Source organism: Rattus rattus, chromosome 1 (assembly GCF_011064425.1).
Source record: "Rattus rattus isolate New Zealand chromosome 1, Rrattus_CSIRO_v1, whole genome shotgun sequence".
Taxonomy (NCBI): domain Eukaryota; kingdom Metazoa; phylum Chordata; class Mammalia; order Rodentia; family Muridae; genus Rattus; species Rattus rattus.
This window is the reverse complement of record NC_046154.1, coordinates 266178694-266191630: the sequence shown is the minus strand read 5'-3', so window position 1 is coordinate 266191630 and position 12937 is coordinate 266178694. Positions and strand designations below refer to the sequence as shown.

The 12937-nt window shown below is 44.6% G+C and overlaps 1 protein-coding gene across 2 annotated transcripts in view; it reads left to right on the top strand.

Moving 5' to 3' along the window:
• Positions 1–12191, top strand: part of Gxylt1 (glucoside xylosyltransferase 1) — a 28306-nt gene extending 16115 nt beyond the window's left edge. For both annotated transcript variants that reach the window (XM_032885342.1, XM_032885335.1), the window contains 4 exons: positions 3714–3965; positions 8502–8625; positions 8941–9113; positions 11549–12191. In XM_032885342.1, coding sequence (XP_032741233.1) covers positions 3714–3965; positions 8502–8625; positions 8941–9113; positions 11549–11710 — 711 coding nt within the window. In that variant the 3' untranslated portion in view covers positions 11711–12191. The remainder of the gene's footprint in view (positions 1–3713; positions 3966–8501; positions 8626–8940; positions 9114–11548) is intronic.
• Positions 12192–12937: the final 746 nt, after the last annotated feature.

The window sequence follows — 12937 nt, the reverse complement described above, 5'->3', positions numbered from 1 at the left end:
AGTTGATTTAAAATTTAAAACCCATGGTTATTTTTCTCAGTCACAGGATTTAAAATTCTTGTGGTATATTCGGTTTAAAAATGTACTTATGGCAGTGCAAGTGCTCAAGGTACAGGTGTGAGTTCTGCTAGGTGTGGTGCACACCTTTACTCCCAGCACAGAGAGAGGCAGACAGGATCTTTGGGAGTTTAAGGCCAGCCTGGTCTACATAGAGAGAGACAGAAAAGCCAGAATTACATAACAGAGAGACCTTGCTTCAAAAACACCAAACAAAACACAGGCGTAAGTTCCTGGAAAATATGAGTTATAGGGAAGAATCTTCATTGCTGCTTAAGTGGGTCAAGCACCTGAGTAAATTAAGGTGTAGCTCACCATACCCAAGTCCATCAATTATCTGTAAGTTTAGGTTGCCCTTATTTTGGTTGTTTGAGTATTTCTGTGACATTTATTGTTTTAATTACGTGTACACACGTGTGTGACTGCATGTGCATGTGGAGGCTTTGGAGCCCAGAGAAGACCGTGGGGTCCCTGGGGCTGGAGTTAGGGGTGGTGTGGGTGCCGGGAGAGCAGGGAGCACTGCCAGCCGCTGAGCCGTGCCTGCAGCCCTGTCGTTGGAGTCTCCTGTTTGTTGTCAGACAGGTAGGGAGCCTCTAGCTTAGGCCGGCCTACAAGCTGTCTTCACAGTGATCTTGGAGGCTGTGCCTAAAGGTTTTGGATCCTAGGATCTTTTTAAAATTTCCTTTCTGCTGTTAAAACACACATGAGAATTTGTAAGCTTTTAATATGAACCTTATTATGTTTTAGGCAGGGTCTCACTTCGTCTTCCTAGTCGATCTGGAGCGCAGTTTGTTGAGCTGCCTAGTCTTGAACTTAGAGGTCCACTTGACCCTGCCTCCTAAGTTCTGGGATTGACGGCACAGCCATGACGCCAGGCGTCACCTGAGTCTTACACTGAATTACCGCCGTGTTACAGCTGCTTCTGTGTGGTGTGGGTCTCTCCTCAGGCAGCAGGAGTGCGGGGTGCATAGCAGTGAGTGTTTCACAGGGCTTCTTGTCCGGTGGAGGGATGGCCATGGAAGAGGTCATTACCCAGATGCCTTACCAACAACAATACGTGATGAGAGGAGAGCATGGCCTTGTGGATTTCTCTGCTGCTTGTACTTAATAGGTTTAATTGCTGATGTTTTGAACTGAATTTACTGGATCATTTGCATGCTTCTGGGCTAAAGTCCTAGATGGGATTTTAAGCACTAACATCCTCAAAACCTTTAGTTGTCCGAGTGCCTTACTGTTACCTTATCTTTTAACAAAATTTAAGTAGATCGATACTTTTCTCCCCTAATGATAATTCTCGCTGAGCTTCCCTTCCTTTGCTGTAAAAGAAAGCACTCGTGTGCCTTGTACCTGTCCCTTCTATTCCCAGGGAACACTGGGAAGACAATCTATGCGATTGTGTATGTTGGTGTTGAACTTGGAACATAAAATAGATACATGAATAAAATGAAAACATGATTGTTTTATTTAGTAGTGTGGGGGACAACCCATCTACCACTGAGCTGTACTTGCAGCCTTCTAGTCACTCCTCAGAGAGTTTGCCCACAGTGCCCTGGCTGGCCTTGAATTTAACATCCTTCACATCAGCCTTCTGAACGATGGGCATTAGAGAGTCCATAACACTCGGCCTGGTTTTAAGTGTGAAGCCATAAACAGTGTCTTCCCAGTCTTCCAATGATGTTACTCTATGTGGTATGGCATAGCGGCAGAACATTGATAGAAAGACAAGTCTTGGGCTAGGTGTAATTTAGTGCTCAGTTTGTGATCAGATCCTCCTTGGGAGGCCGAGGGAGGAAGAACCCAGGAAGTTCAAGTCCAGCCTGGGCTATGTACTGAAACCCCAGGTGCATTAGTCTGAATTCTCTAGAGGAACATAACTGATGAAATGAGTCTGTATATTGGAAGAGTATTTATTAGAATGGCATACAGCCTATGATCTGGCTAGTCCAACAATGGCTGTCTCCTGACAGAAAGGCCAAGAATCCAGTAGCTGTTCAGTTAAGAAGGCTGGTGTCTCCCCCAGACTTCAGTCTGCATTGGAATCCCAGAGAAAGAGTTTCTATTCCAGGGAAGTAGTGCCCCAGCAGCTGTGTAGACAAGTGTGTCAGCAGGAGGAAACCAGCAGGCCAACCAAAAGCTTCATCTTATATCCCTTACGCAGGCTCCCATCAGCAGGTGCAGCTTAGATTTAAGGTGAGTCAGCCTCAGGTGATCCAGTGAAGGAGCCCCCACCCCCAACACACGCACAAAGGTGCCCAACTCCTTGTACTTTAGTTGATTCCAGATGCAGTCAGGTTGACAACTGAGATCAGCCGTCATACAGGACTCTTCACAAGACTTAAAAAACCGAACGAGAAACCCAGTAACACCTAAAAACAACTTCACCCCTTTTCCTGTTGGCGGGGAGGCACAGCCTAGCTTCCCTTTTTTAAACTCTGGGCCTTCAACATTCAGGCTCAGCCATCACCATCAGATATTTCTGTGTCTGCTCCCAACCTAGCCTGTAGCAGCCTGAGAGGAACTGGGTTTCAGTGTAGCTGCTCGTGAGGTAGTGGCTGAGCATTGCTGCGGGGATGGGGAAATGGACAGAGTAGCAGAAAGGATCAAGTCCTGCTCTCCTTGTGCTTAACTGAGATGTTTCAGGCACATTCAACCTGCAGTGCACAGGGGACAGCTGTGAATGCAGCCTCTACAAAATTGTAAACCTGCATAGAATATTGTGGGACTAATTCCGTTACAGAGTTATAAACCTGCATAGAACATTGTGGGACTGATTCCGTTACAGAGTTATAAACCTGCATAGAACATTGTGGGACTAATTCCGTTACAGAGTTATAAACCTGCATAGAACATTGTGGGACTAATTCCGTTACAGAGTTATAAACTTACATAGAATATTGTGGGATTAATTCTTTTACTTTTGGTAACTTGATTGCATGGTCCTCGGGTGTGTGAACTTTGTGGGTGATGTCATGTTTCAGATATCAAAAGGTTGTACACTCCTGCTACTTTAAACCTAACCATTGAGCTTTATGGATCTACCGGGACAAACAACAAATTTAAATCTGAGGTGTATTACTTTAAAGGTTTGTAAGGAGATCCGGCTCTCTGAAGGTTTAGAAGGTACAGCAGAGTCAGTCTTAGTTTTAAAAAGCCTGGCTCTTCCTGAGTTGTGCAGGTTTGCTTTGTTGATGGTGTGCAGTCTGGATAGCCTGGGCTCCGTCTGGATAGCCTGGGCTCTGTCTGGATAGCCTGGGCTCCATCTGCTGGCACTTGGTAGTGGGCCCTGAAGCAGTGTGGCGCAGGGATGGGTCTGAGAGACCTTCATTTCCGTGTCCCTGTACTTTCCTCAGTGCTAAGGCTCCACGTGTGAACGCACAGAAGTAGTGTAGTGTGCAGCAAGAAGACAGGCTCCTCCCAACCCAACCCGTGAGGATGTATCTCACTGGGAGGAGTGAGGGTTTTATTCGGGCTTGCTTTTCTAGCCTTTCTAAAACTTGATGAAAAATATAGCAGAGTACCTACGGATTTTTCAAAAATGACAAATTTCAGAAAAGATACTTTAAAAGATTTTAAGTTGACTTATCACTTAGGTGTAATTTCTGATACTCTTCTTTTATTAAATATGTTTGTAACTAATTATTCAAACCTCCTCATAGTTGATACTGAAAGGGGTTGACTCACTGTTGTACGTCGACACGGACGTCCTCTTCCTGCGACCTGTTGACGACATCTGGTCGCTGCTGGAGAGATTCAACTCCACACAAATCGCCGCCATGGCGCCGGAGCACGAGGAGCCCAGGGTCGGATGGTACAACCGCTTCGCCCGGCACCCATACTATGGGCGCACAGGCGTGAACTCGGGAGTGATGCTCATGAACATGACCCGGATGAGGAGAAAGTACTTCAAGGTAGGCAGCGCACAGGCGGGCGCTCCACGGCCTCACCCTTCTCCTGGGCGGGGTTTCATCTTCTTAGAACCTTGATTAGCCCAGGGCCGAGACCGGTCAGTGCTTAAGGCCTTTACACTGCACAGTGTTGAGACTTTAGCATGGACATCAGGCAGCCACTACTGCCTGTTCTTCCACTCCAGGGCATCTGACGGCCTCTTCTGGCTTCTGCAGGCACAGACACATACAATACAAATGAAACAGGTCTTAAAACGCATAGATATGTAGCATAGATAGATGACTTAGTGGCTAAGTATACCCACGGCTCTCACAGAGGACCCCAGCTCAGTCTCCAGCATCTACGGGAGGCAGCCGATAACTAACTCTAATTCCAGGGGAATCTTGTGCCTTTTCTAGTCTCTAAGAGCACCAGGGACTCATATGGTAAATACGCTTACTTGTGAGCAAAACAAAAGAAAAATAAGTATGTCCTGTGTGTGTACACGTGTGTATCTCAAGATGTGGTGGTGCACATCTTTAATCCCAGTACTCAGGAAGCAGGGGCAAGAAAGATCTCTTTGCCAGCTAGAGAAAGCTACATAGGTGAGATGTTATCTCACTGCCCATCCCCGTGTGTGTGTGTGTGTGTGTGTGTGTGTGTGTGTGTTTCTAATGTTTCTATTTAGGATAATTGGAGAAAAGTGTTGATAGTGTTGTGCAGTGGTAAATTCAAGTTGGTCATATCATGGTCTTTCTCACGGAAAGTAAAAGAGCAGGGCACGAGTAGCCACCGCCTTCTCTAGACGGTCAGTGCTGGGCTGTCAGCATTGTACAGCACAGAGAACGTGACTCTAAAGTGACATTTGGGGCAGTGTTTGGTTATCAATATAGATTCTGCAGCCTGTCAGTCTGGCTCTGATTTCGTCTCAGTTCAGAGTTCAGTGAGTGGGGTGAGTCTTGACTATCTCAGGGTTTTCTTTATCTGTACATGGGAGGGTGATGTAATATGCCTGTGCTTTAGGCCTTTCTATGAGGGCTTAGTGGTTCAGTGCTGATGACCTCTTGCAGAAGACCTGAGTTTGGTTCCCAGCACTCGCATTTGGAGGCTCACAAGTGCCTGGTAACTCCAGTTCCAGGGCCTTCTCTGCCCCGCCTTGGCCTCCACAGGTAAACTGCATGAACACAGCACATACAACATTGCACACATACATAATACACAAAAGCACACAACCCTACAAAGCTAGTTTACAGCGTGACACTTAGTAGTCAAAGTTTTAAATAAATATTAGGTAAAGTTGGATAAAAACATGGACTCCTGGGAAAACACACAGGCTTTCCCTCCCTCCATAGCTTATTTCTTTATCTCTAGCTTGGGATAATTAGACACAGGGGAATTAAGCGTCTATCTGTATTTTGTAGTTGCACTTGTTTTTCAGTGAGTTCTGGCAGATCAGAATTTACGCTGTTATTGTCCCTTCTGCATATCTGTGTCAATCTTCAGATCTTCCTGTCATGTCGGACTTTTTCTTTTTTTTCCCCTGTGGTTTGTTGTTGTTGTTGTTTTGAGCTCCTGGCTGTTCTGAACTTCTGTTTACAACAGGCAGAGAGCTGCCTGCCTCTGCCTGCCAAGTGCTGGGGTGAAAGCTGTGCACCCCTGTGTCCGTGCTGGTGTTGGTCTTCACTATGGGCAGAGTGTCGCTTGCTGATGTCACCACTGTATGTCAGCCTTTCCACCATGAATGCTGTGACAGGGTTCTCTAGAGGAACACATGGATAGAATGAATTTTTTCATTAACTATATATAATACATGTGGAACTTATTTTATATATGTAAACATAACATATATACATACAGGAGTTATTAGAGTGACTTATAGGATATGCTGCTGATAGTCCAACAATGACTGTCTACCAACAGAATAAGAGTCCAGTAGTTGTTTAGTCAGCTGGTCTTCAGGTTGGAATCCTCCTCGGGAGGTAGGCTGCAGTGCCTGTGAGGGACAGACTTGCCATCAAGAATGAGGGCAACAAAGCTGGAGAGATGGCTCAGTGGTTAAGGGAACTGACTGCTCTTCCAGAGGTCATGAGTTCAATTCCCAGCAACCACATGGTGGCTCACAACCGTCTGTAATGGGATCTGAGGCCCTCTTCTGGTGTGTCTGAGGACAGCTACAGTGTACTCGTATACATAAAAAAAAAAAAACAAAAAACCAAAAACCCTTAATTTGGGGTTGGGGATTTAGCTCAGTGGTAGAGCACTAAGCGCAAGGCCCTGGGTTCTGTCCCCAGCTCCAAAAAAAGAAAAGAAAAAAAAAAAAAAAGAATGAGGGCAACAGGTAAAGGACAAAGAGCTTCCTTCTTCCCTGTCCTCTATATAGGCTGCCAGCAGAAGGTGTGACCGCATATTAAGTGTATAGGTCTCCCCACCTCAAATGGTTTAGTTAAGAAAACCCCTCACGGTGTCATTTGCTTGGGTGTCAGTCAGTTTCAGGTGAAGTCAAGTTGACACCAGGAGGAGCTACCACACTTGGCGTCAGCCCCTGCCGAGCAATGGACACTTTGTTTCATTTGCTCACGGTCTGGGCGGTTACATTTCCTGGCCGTAAGGCTTTCTTCTGTGCCTGCTCTTCCGCTTGCTAGACTGTGATTGCCGATGTCATGCCAGAAGATGGTGCTGTAGGATTGTCTGTCTGCTGAGAATTGTTTGACTTCTCACTAGCTGCATTTTGATCTTCGTAGAATTATGAATTTGGTATTGCAAAAGAAAGTGGAAATAATTTAACACTTTGATTTTAAAACTAAACAATATAGCTGAAATTCATTACTGTTCTTAAAGTTCCCTCCCTGCTTCCTGAGAAGTTCCTGCCTCACGCTGTTTCTTTGTTCTTTCTGGTTTAAGGCAGATAGAGATGTGGCTCTGTGAGGATGTCAGTTTCCAGATTAATCTACAGGAGCTTGCCGAGATGGCTCTGTAACATTTACCGATTCTTAAAGTACATTTCCTCATGTATATTTTCTTCATCGTTTTCCTGTCTCTGTGGCAAGCATTGCCTTGGTTTTCCCTGTTCAATAACTTTGGACATACATTATAAATTTTAGATCTTTAGCCTTTTGACTCACAGTCGTTTTCCAGATTGTTCCTTACAGTTCCATAAATGTGACCTCATGGTTATTATCACAAGAAAACTTAAAGAGAACCTTTTTATAACAAAAGGCCTTGTCTAGTCCCTGATTTTTGTGGCTGATACCCTGTGCAGTTCCAATCTGCTACATTATATTAGCATTAAAAATTTAAAAGTAAAAGTTTCGTTTAGTTCTTTGTATCTCTTACTGCTTGATAAGCAGGACACTCTGTTGTTTAAACGATTAATATACACTTGTACTTTCTGTCCTGGTGTTGTTTACAATGGTGAATCTGAAAACGTTCATTTGTAGTCATTTTTGTTTCCCTTTGTAAATATCTGCTTTAATTGTGTGTGTGTGTGTGTGTGTGTGTGTGTGTACATATCTATATATGGACATACATATATGTGCACTCATGCACATGTATACACACACATAGATACGTACATTTTATGATGAAGACTGCCCTTAAAATGGACTCATGTTTAATATCTGTGTGTTTGTGTTAGAGTTGGGTTGAACTGGCAAGAAGTGCTCTGAACAACGCCTGCATGTGATTGTTTTCCCCTGTCGAGGCCATTGTTCTTTTGGATGTTTAAAGAAAATTATTGGGAATTAATAAATAAAATACATACAATTAAAGTTTTAATAAACAGTATGCTTCAGTAGCATGGGAGGCAGAGAGAAGCAAGAGTGCTTAGGCCATGAGTTCGAAGCCAGTCTGGGTTACATAAAACTGTGTATAAAAAAGAAAAAAGAGAAGCAAGAAGCGTGACAAAAATAAGTTTGTAGATGATAGGAAATAAGGATAAAACTAATTGATGAGTTTTATGCACTGGTGGTGCTTTATCCCCTCGGGCTGAGAGCAGTACATTACAGGAGTCCCAGTGAGTACCTCAGCGAAAGGTCGGTTGCTCAGTGATCTTTCCTGGGTGCTGTGGACAAATCTGTGCTTACCCAGTAGGGCACCAGGGACATCTGCAGTGACATCCACAGTAACCCAGCCTTACCAAGCCTCGAACTTTCAAAGATGGCTGCAGCAGAGCACTTTGTAACCTTGGCTTTCCAGAGTCAGACACGGGACGGACATGAGTTTGAGGATAGCCCTAGACTACCGGCAAAATCTTGTCTCAAGTAACAAAACCAGAAACCACTTTTCATAGTTCCTACCTTGGCAGGATGACGTAGTGAGCCACCTTGCCGCTCTGGGTGGGTCTTTTGCCTGTTTCATTAGCTTCATCTCTGCCTTACCATCAGGGCAGCTTTCCCTCAGACCAGCCGCCTCCTCACATGCAGTTTACACACAATATGTGGTTTTGTAACTAGGGGCTTTCCGTTCTCTTTGGGCTTTGTATGGTTCTAAGGAGAGAAGGGGGAGCTGCCATGTTTCCCCTGGAACGTGAATGCTAAGACTTCTCAATGCTTTATCAACAGAACGATATGACCACTGCACGGCTACAATGGGGAGACATACTTATGCCACTGCTTAAAAAGTACAAACTAAACATCACATGGGGTGATCAAGATCTGTTAAATATCATGTTTTATCATAATCCAGGTAACCATCTAAATTCCTTTAATTCTTTGCATTTGTAAACCAATCGCAGATTAAAAATCAGGAGGCAGGAAGCAGTGGGCTGGGGCTAGCGCAGTGGACACAGTGCTTGCTTACGGACACGGTGTCCTCAGGTCAGTCCTTCCCACCTCAGGAGATGCACTGGCTCAGTTTTCTCTTTATTAATGGTTGTTAGGATTTTCAGTAAGACTTGAATATTGATTGGGTTGGGAGAAATCTAAATACCATATATAGATTTTTAATAGAATCCTTGTGTGCTTTATCGCTTCCCTGTTGTTGGGCTTTTCTTCATTGTAGAAAGCCTTTTTGTCTTCCCGTGTCAATGGAATTACCGGCCAGATCACTGTATATATGGAAGCAATTGCCGAGAAGCAGAAGAGGAAGGAGTCTTCATTCTTCATGGAAACAGAGGGGTTTACCATGACGACAAGCAGCCAGCTTTCAGAGCTATGTATGAAGCACTAAGAAATGTAAGGTTTGCTCCGCCAAAGTTTTCACTTAAAATTTGCAGTATCCTGAGGAGTTTGTAAATATAGTGTAAAGAATTTCCTATCCTTTATTGTAAAGTCACCAGTTCCCAAGATCCGGCTTCATGGTTTGTCACAGGTTCTCTCTGTGCATTTCTGAACGTGCATTATATCTTTTTGATACCTAAGAACTGCAATTATTTTTTTATTAAGACTAGTGGCATTTATTAACCATCGTACCAGCATTACGCTCAGTGTGTCTGCCCTGTGTTTCCTAAGCTCCTTTGGTTAGTAAATGTCAACACTCCCTGATAGCTTACAGTTGTGTAGTTTTCTCCTACAGTCGTAATGCTGTGCTCACGGTTGACATCTGGGACCCACACATAACCACTGTAGACTTTGGGGTACCCACCCTCCTCGATTAGTATTTCCTTCAGTCCTGTTGGTGCTGCAGGTGCTTCTGATTTGGCAGGAGCACAGGAACACCCACCTCCCTTCAGACTCACTACCAGCGTCTTAGGCAGACCTTTGATTTCCTTTCCTCCTGTGCACATACGTGACTTACAGAAGGAGGGGTCTTCGTCATGCTTGTCACTGTTAGCTCCCCTCCTCTACATAGTTAGTACTTCGTTAGCACATATAGAACACGTGTCATATATGGCATATATGGTGTGATGTATATTATATGCACTTTTCTGTATTCATCTCTCATCACCTCTCATGTCGTCCTTCTGATCCCTTCCTTTACCCAGAGAGTCCCTCTACTTCCCTCTCCTTTCCCTCCCTCCCTCCCTCTCTCCTTCCTTCCGCTTCCCCAGTGGGCGCACTACTGAGGCCAGTGTAGAGCTGTAGAAGAGAGCTTCCATGTTTAGGAACCATTACTTGCCCCTTAGCTCCTTAAGGAAGGGCGCCACCTCTTAAAGCCATCCCCTCCATGACACTAGTGCTCTGCGCAGTCGTGCCTGCTCTCACGGAGATAATCAGAGCCACTGAGACTGTGGGGCAGCCATGTCATGGCTTGGAGGGCAGTGTTCCCAGCGATCCAGATCTTGGCATCCCCACACCCTCCTTTTGTGAGATGGCTCATTTAGTGGTGAGCATTCACCGCACTTACTCTCAGCATTTTAACCCTCTATGAGTCTGATGACTGCTGCCCACTGTTTCTTCCCATCAGTCTGCAAAGCACCTTCCAGCCATACTGAAGCAAGCCAGCAGGGAAGTAGCTTCTAGTTCAGTTCCAACCTGATTGGAGCTTTGTTTTCTTCCCCTTGGTGGACCGTGAGCCTCAGGGCTAATCTCACTTCATTTTAGCTTGGATTTTTATATGTTTTACATTATAGATAAAGGTGGCCAAAAGTATACTTTGAAATTATTAGGCTCATCAGCATTTAACTGATGTTGCTTTCTAGACAGCCCTGAAGAGTCTGAGGTCCTTAGCAGTTCGCATATGTGCTTGGACCCTTTGTGCAGTGTGGCAGTAAACTTCCCATTACGTTAGGAAATGCTTGAGTTTGCCAGTTTATGTGTAGGGAGATTTGTTCTTTTGCTCAGTTTCAGAAATTTCAGTCCATAGTCACCTGGTCCCATTGCCTGTGGTAGAACATTGCATCATGGTGAGAGCCGATGGCAGGAGAAGCAAGAGGAGGAACAGGAGTCGTTACCGTCTGTGTCCTGTCTAAGGAACGTTACCAGTGATCTATAGATCCCCTCCCAAATACACCGTCACTGAGTGATCTAGGGTCCAGTCTAGCACGGATCTTCTGGAGACACATAACCAAACTGTGATAGGTCTGAGTTTCTCTGGGAAGTGACTCGTTCACTCTTCCTGCTCTGGCTGTTGTGTTCACGTCTAAGTCAGCATCAGCAGTCTCACTGCGTGGGGTCAGGGGACGGAGTGCAGTGGAGAGCACAGGAAGACTTCCTGCTCCCTCTTCTGGGGGTCTAGCTGTTACTAGTTTCTCCCAGATGCCTTTAACAAGATTTAGCCACTTTATGCCAGTTTCTCTGCATCCTTTTGTTTGTTTGTTTGCTTGTTTGAGACAGGGCTTCTCTGTGTAGCCCTGGCTGTCCTGGGACTCCCTATGTAGAGCAGGCTAGCCTCAGAATCACAGAGACCCTCCTGCCTCTGCCTCTTGAATGTTGGGATTAAAGGCGAGCACCACCTCCCTTCCGCATTTTTCTGCCTCTTCTGCTCTTGAATGTGTTCTTCCCCGGCTGGGAGGCCTTTCCACTGCTTCTTTCTGAAGTCTCCCTGTCTGCAGAAATTTACTGTCAACCCCTTCTCTAGTAGTCACGCTTAATTCACTGATACACTGGGTAAGTGTGTACTTCACGTGAAATAGCAGATGGAAGTTGTTAATGTTTAACTGACTGAAGAACTTATTTGGAAAATGATTAAACTCTTGTGTGTATTGTTGCCTGTTATATTTCTTCTCTAGTGTTCTCTTGAGGATGATTCCGTCCGTTCCTTACTCAAACCTTTAGAACTGGAACTACAGAAGACAGTTCACACGTATTGTGGAAAAACTTACAAGATATTTATCAAGCAGTTGGCGAAAAGCATAAGAAACCGTTACGACACACCACCAAAGGAAAGGTGATTCTTCATGACGAAGTACACTGAAGAAACAGTAATGCCTCAGGAGATGTGAAGGAATGGTATTGGAAAAGGATTTAGGGGGCGTTTCTGTCTCCAGAATAATCCTCTTTGGAAGAATTAAACGAGCAGTATATTCATGCCATGAAGAATAAGTTAAACTCTGGTGCTGCAGTAAGAAGACGGTTTGTAACGTTACTTGGTGTCTTTCCAGCATCAGTGAATGCATTGGACAGTGTGGGCTGTGGGGCTGGGTTGGCTCATGATCAAGTAAGTAAGGACTGGGAGGATGGGGAGAAAGTGTACCTCGGACATAGTGGAGACATTCAAGCTGTGAGTGTAGCAATAATTTATGTCAGCACTAACCTCACTTTAAGTGTGAGAAAAGTTTACAGGAGCAGAAAGGTTCTGTTTCTTAAGAAATGTGATGTAACCAATGTAACTGTTGACAATCTATGTACCACATACATTTCATCTCTGCTCTACGACATTTGGTGACAATCATGTTTGAGATTATTTGTAGATTTTACGTAAGCTGCACATTTAAAAATTAGCTGTATGAGGAAGGAGAAAATAGTAAACTTAAAAGGAGGCAGTGTGGGTGTGCCAGTGTGTGAGTGTGAGTGAGAGAGTGTGTGAGTCTGTGTATGTATGTGAGTATGTGTGTGTGTGAGTGTGGTAGGTGTGTATGTATGTGTGTATGAGTGTGGTGTGTGTGTATGTATGTGTGTGTGTGAGTGTGGTGTGTGTGTATGTATGTGTGTGTATATGAGTGTGGTGTGTGTATATGTATGTGTGTGTGAGTGTGGTGGGTGTGTATGTATGTGTATGAGTGTGGTGTTAGTGTGGTGTGTGTGAGAGTGTGGTGGGTGTGTATGTATGTGTGTGTGTATGAGTGTGGCGTGTGTATATGTATGTGTGTGTATGTGAGTGTGGTGGGTGTGTATGTATGTGTGTGTGTGAGTGTGGTGGTGGGTGTGTATGTATGTGTGTGTGTGAGTGTGGTGGGTGTGTATGTATGTGTGTGTGTGAGTGTGGTGTGTGTATATGTGTGTGTGAGAGTGTGGTGTGTGTGCGTGTGTGCGTCTGTGTTGACAAATGAAGTGTGTTCATTTTGTATGTATTAAAGTGTCTTGCCAAACCTAAGCTCTAAGATATTTGGGGACATTTTAAAAATCACTTTAAGTGAAAAATTTCAGCTTTACTGGGCATTCTGGAAGCAAAATATATT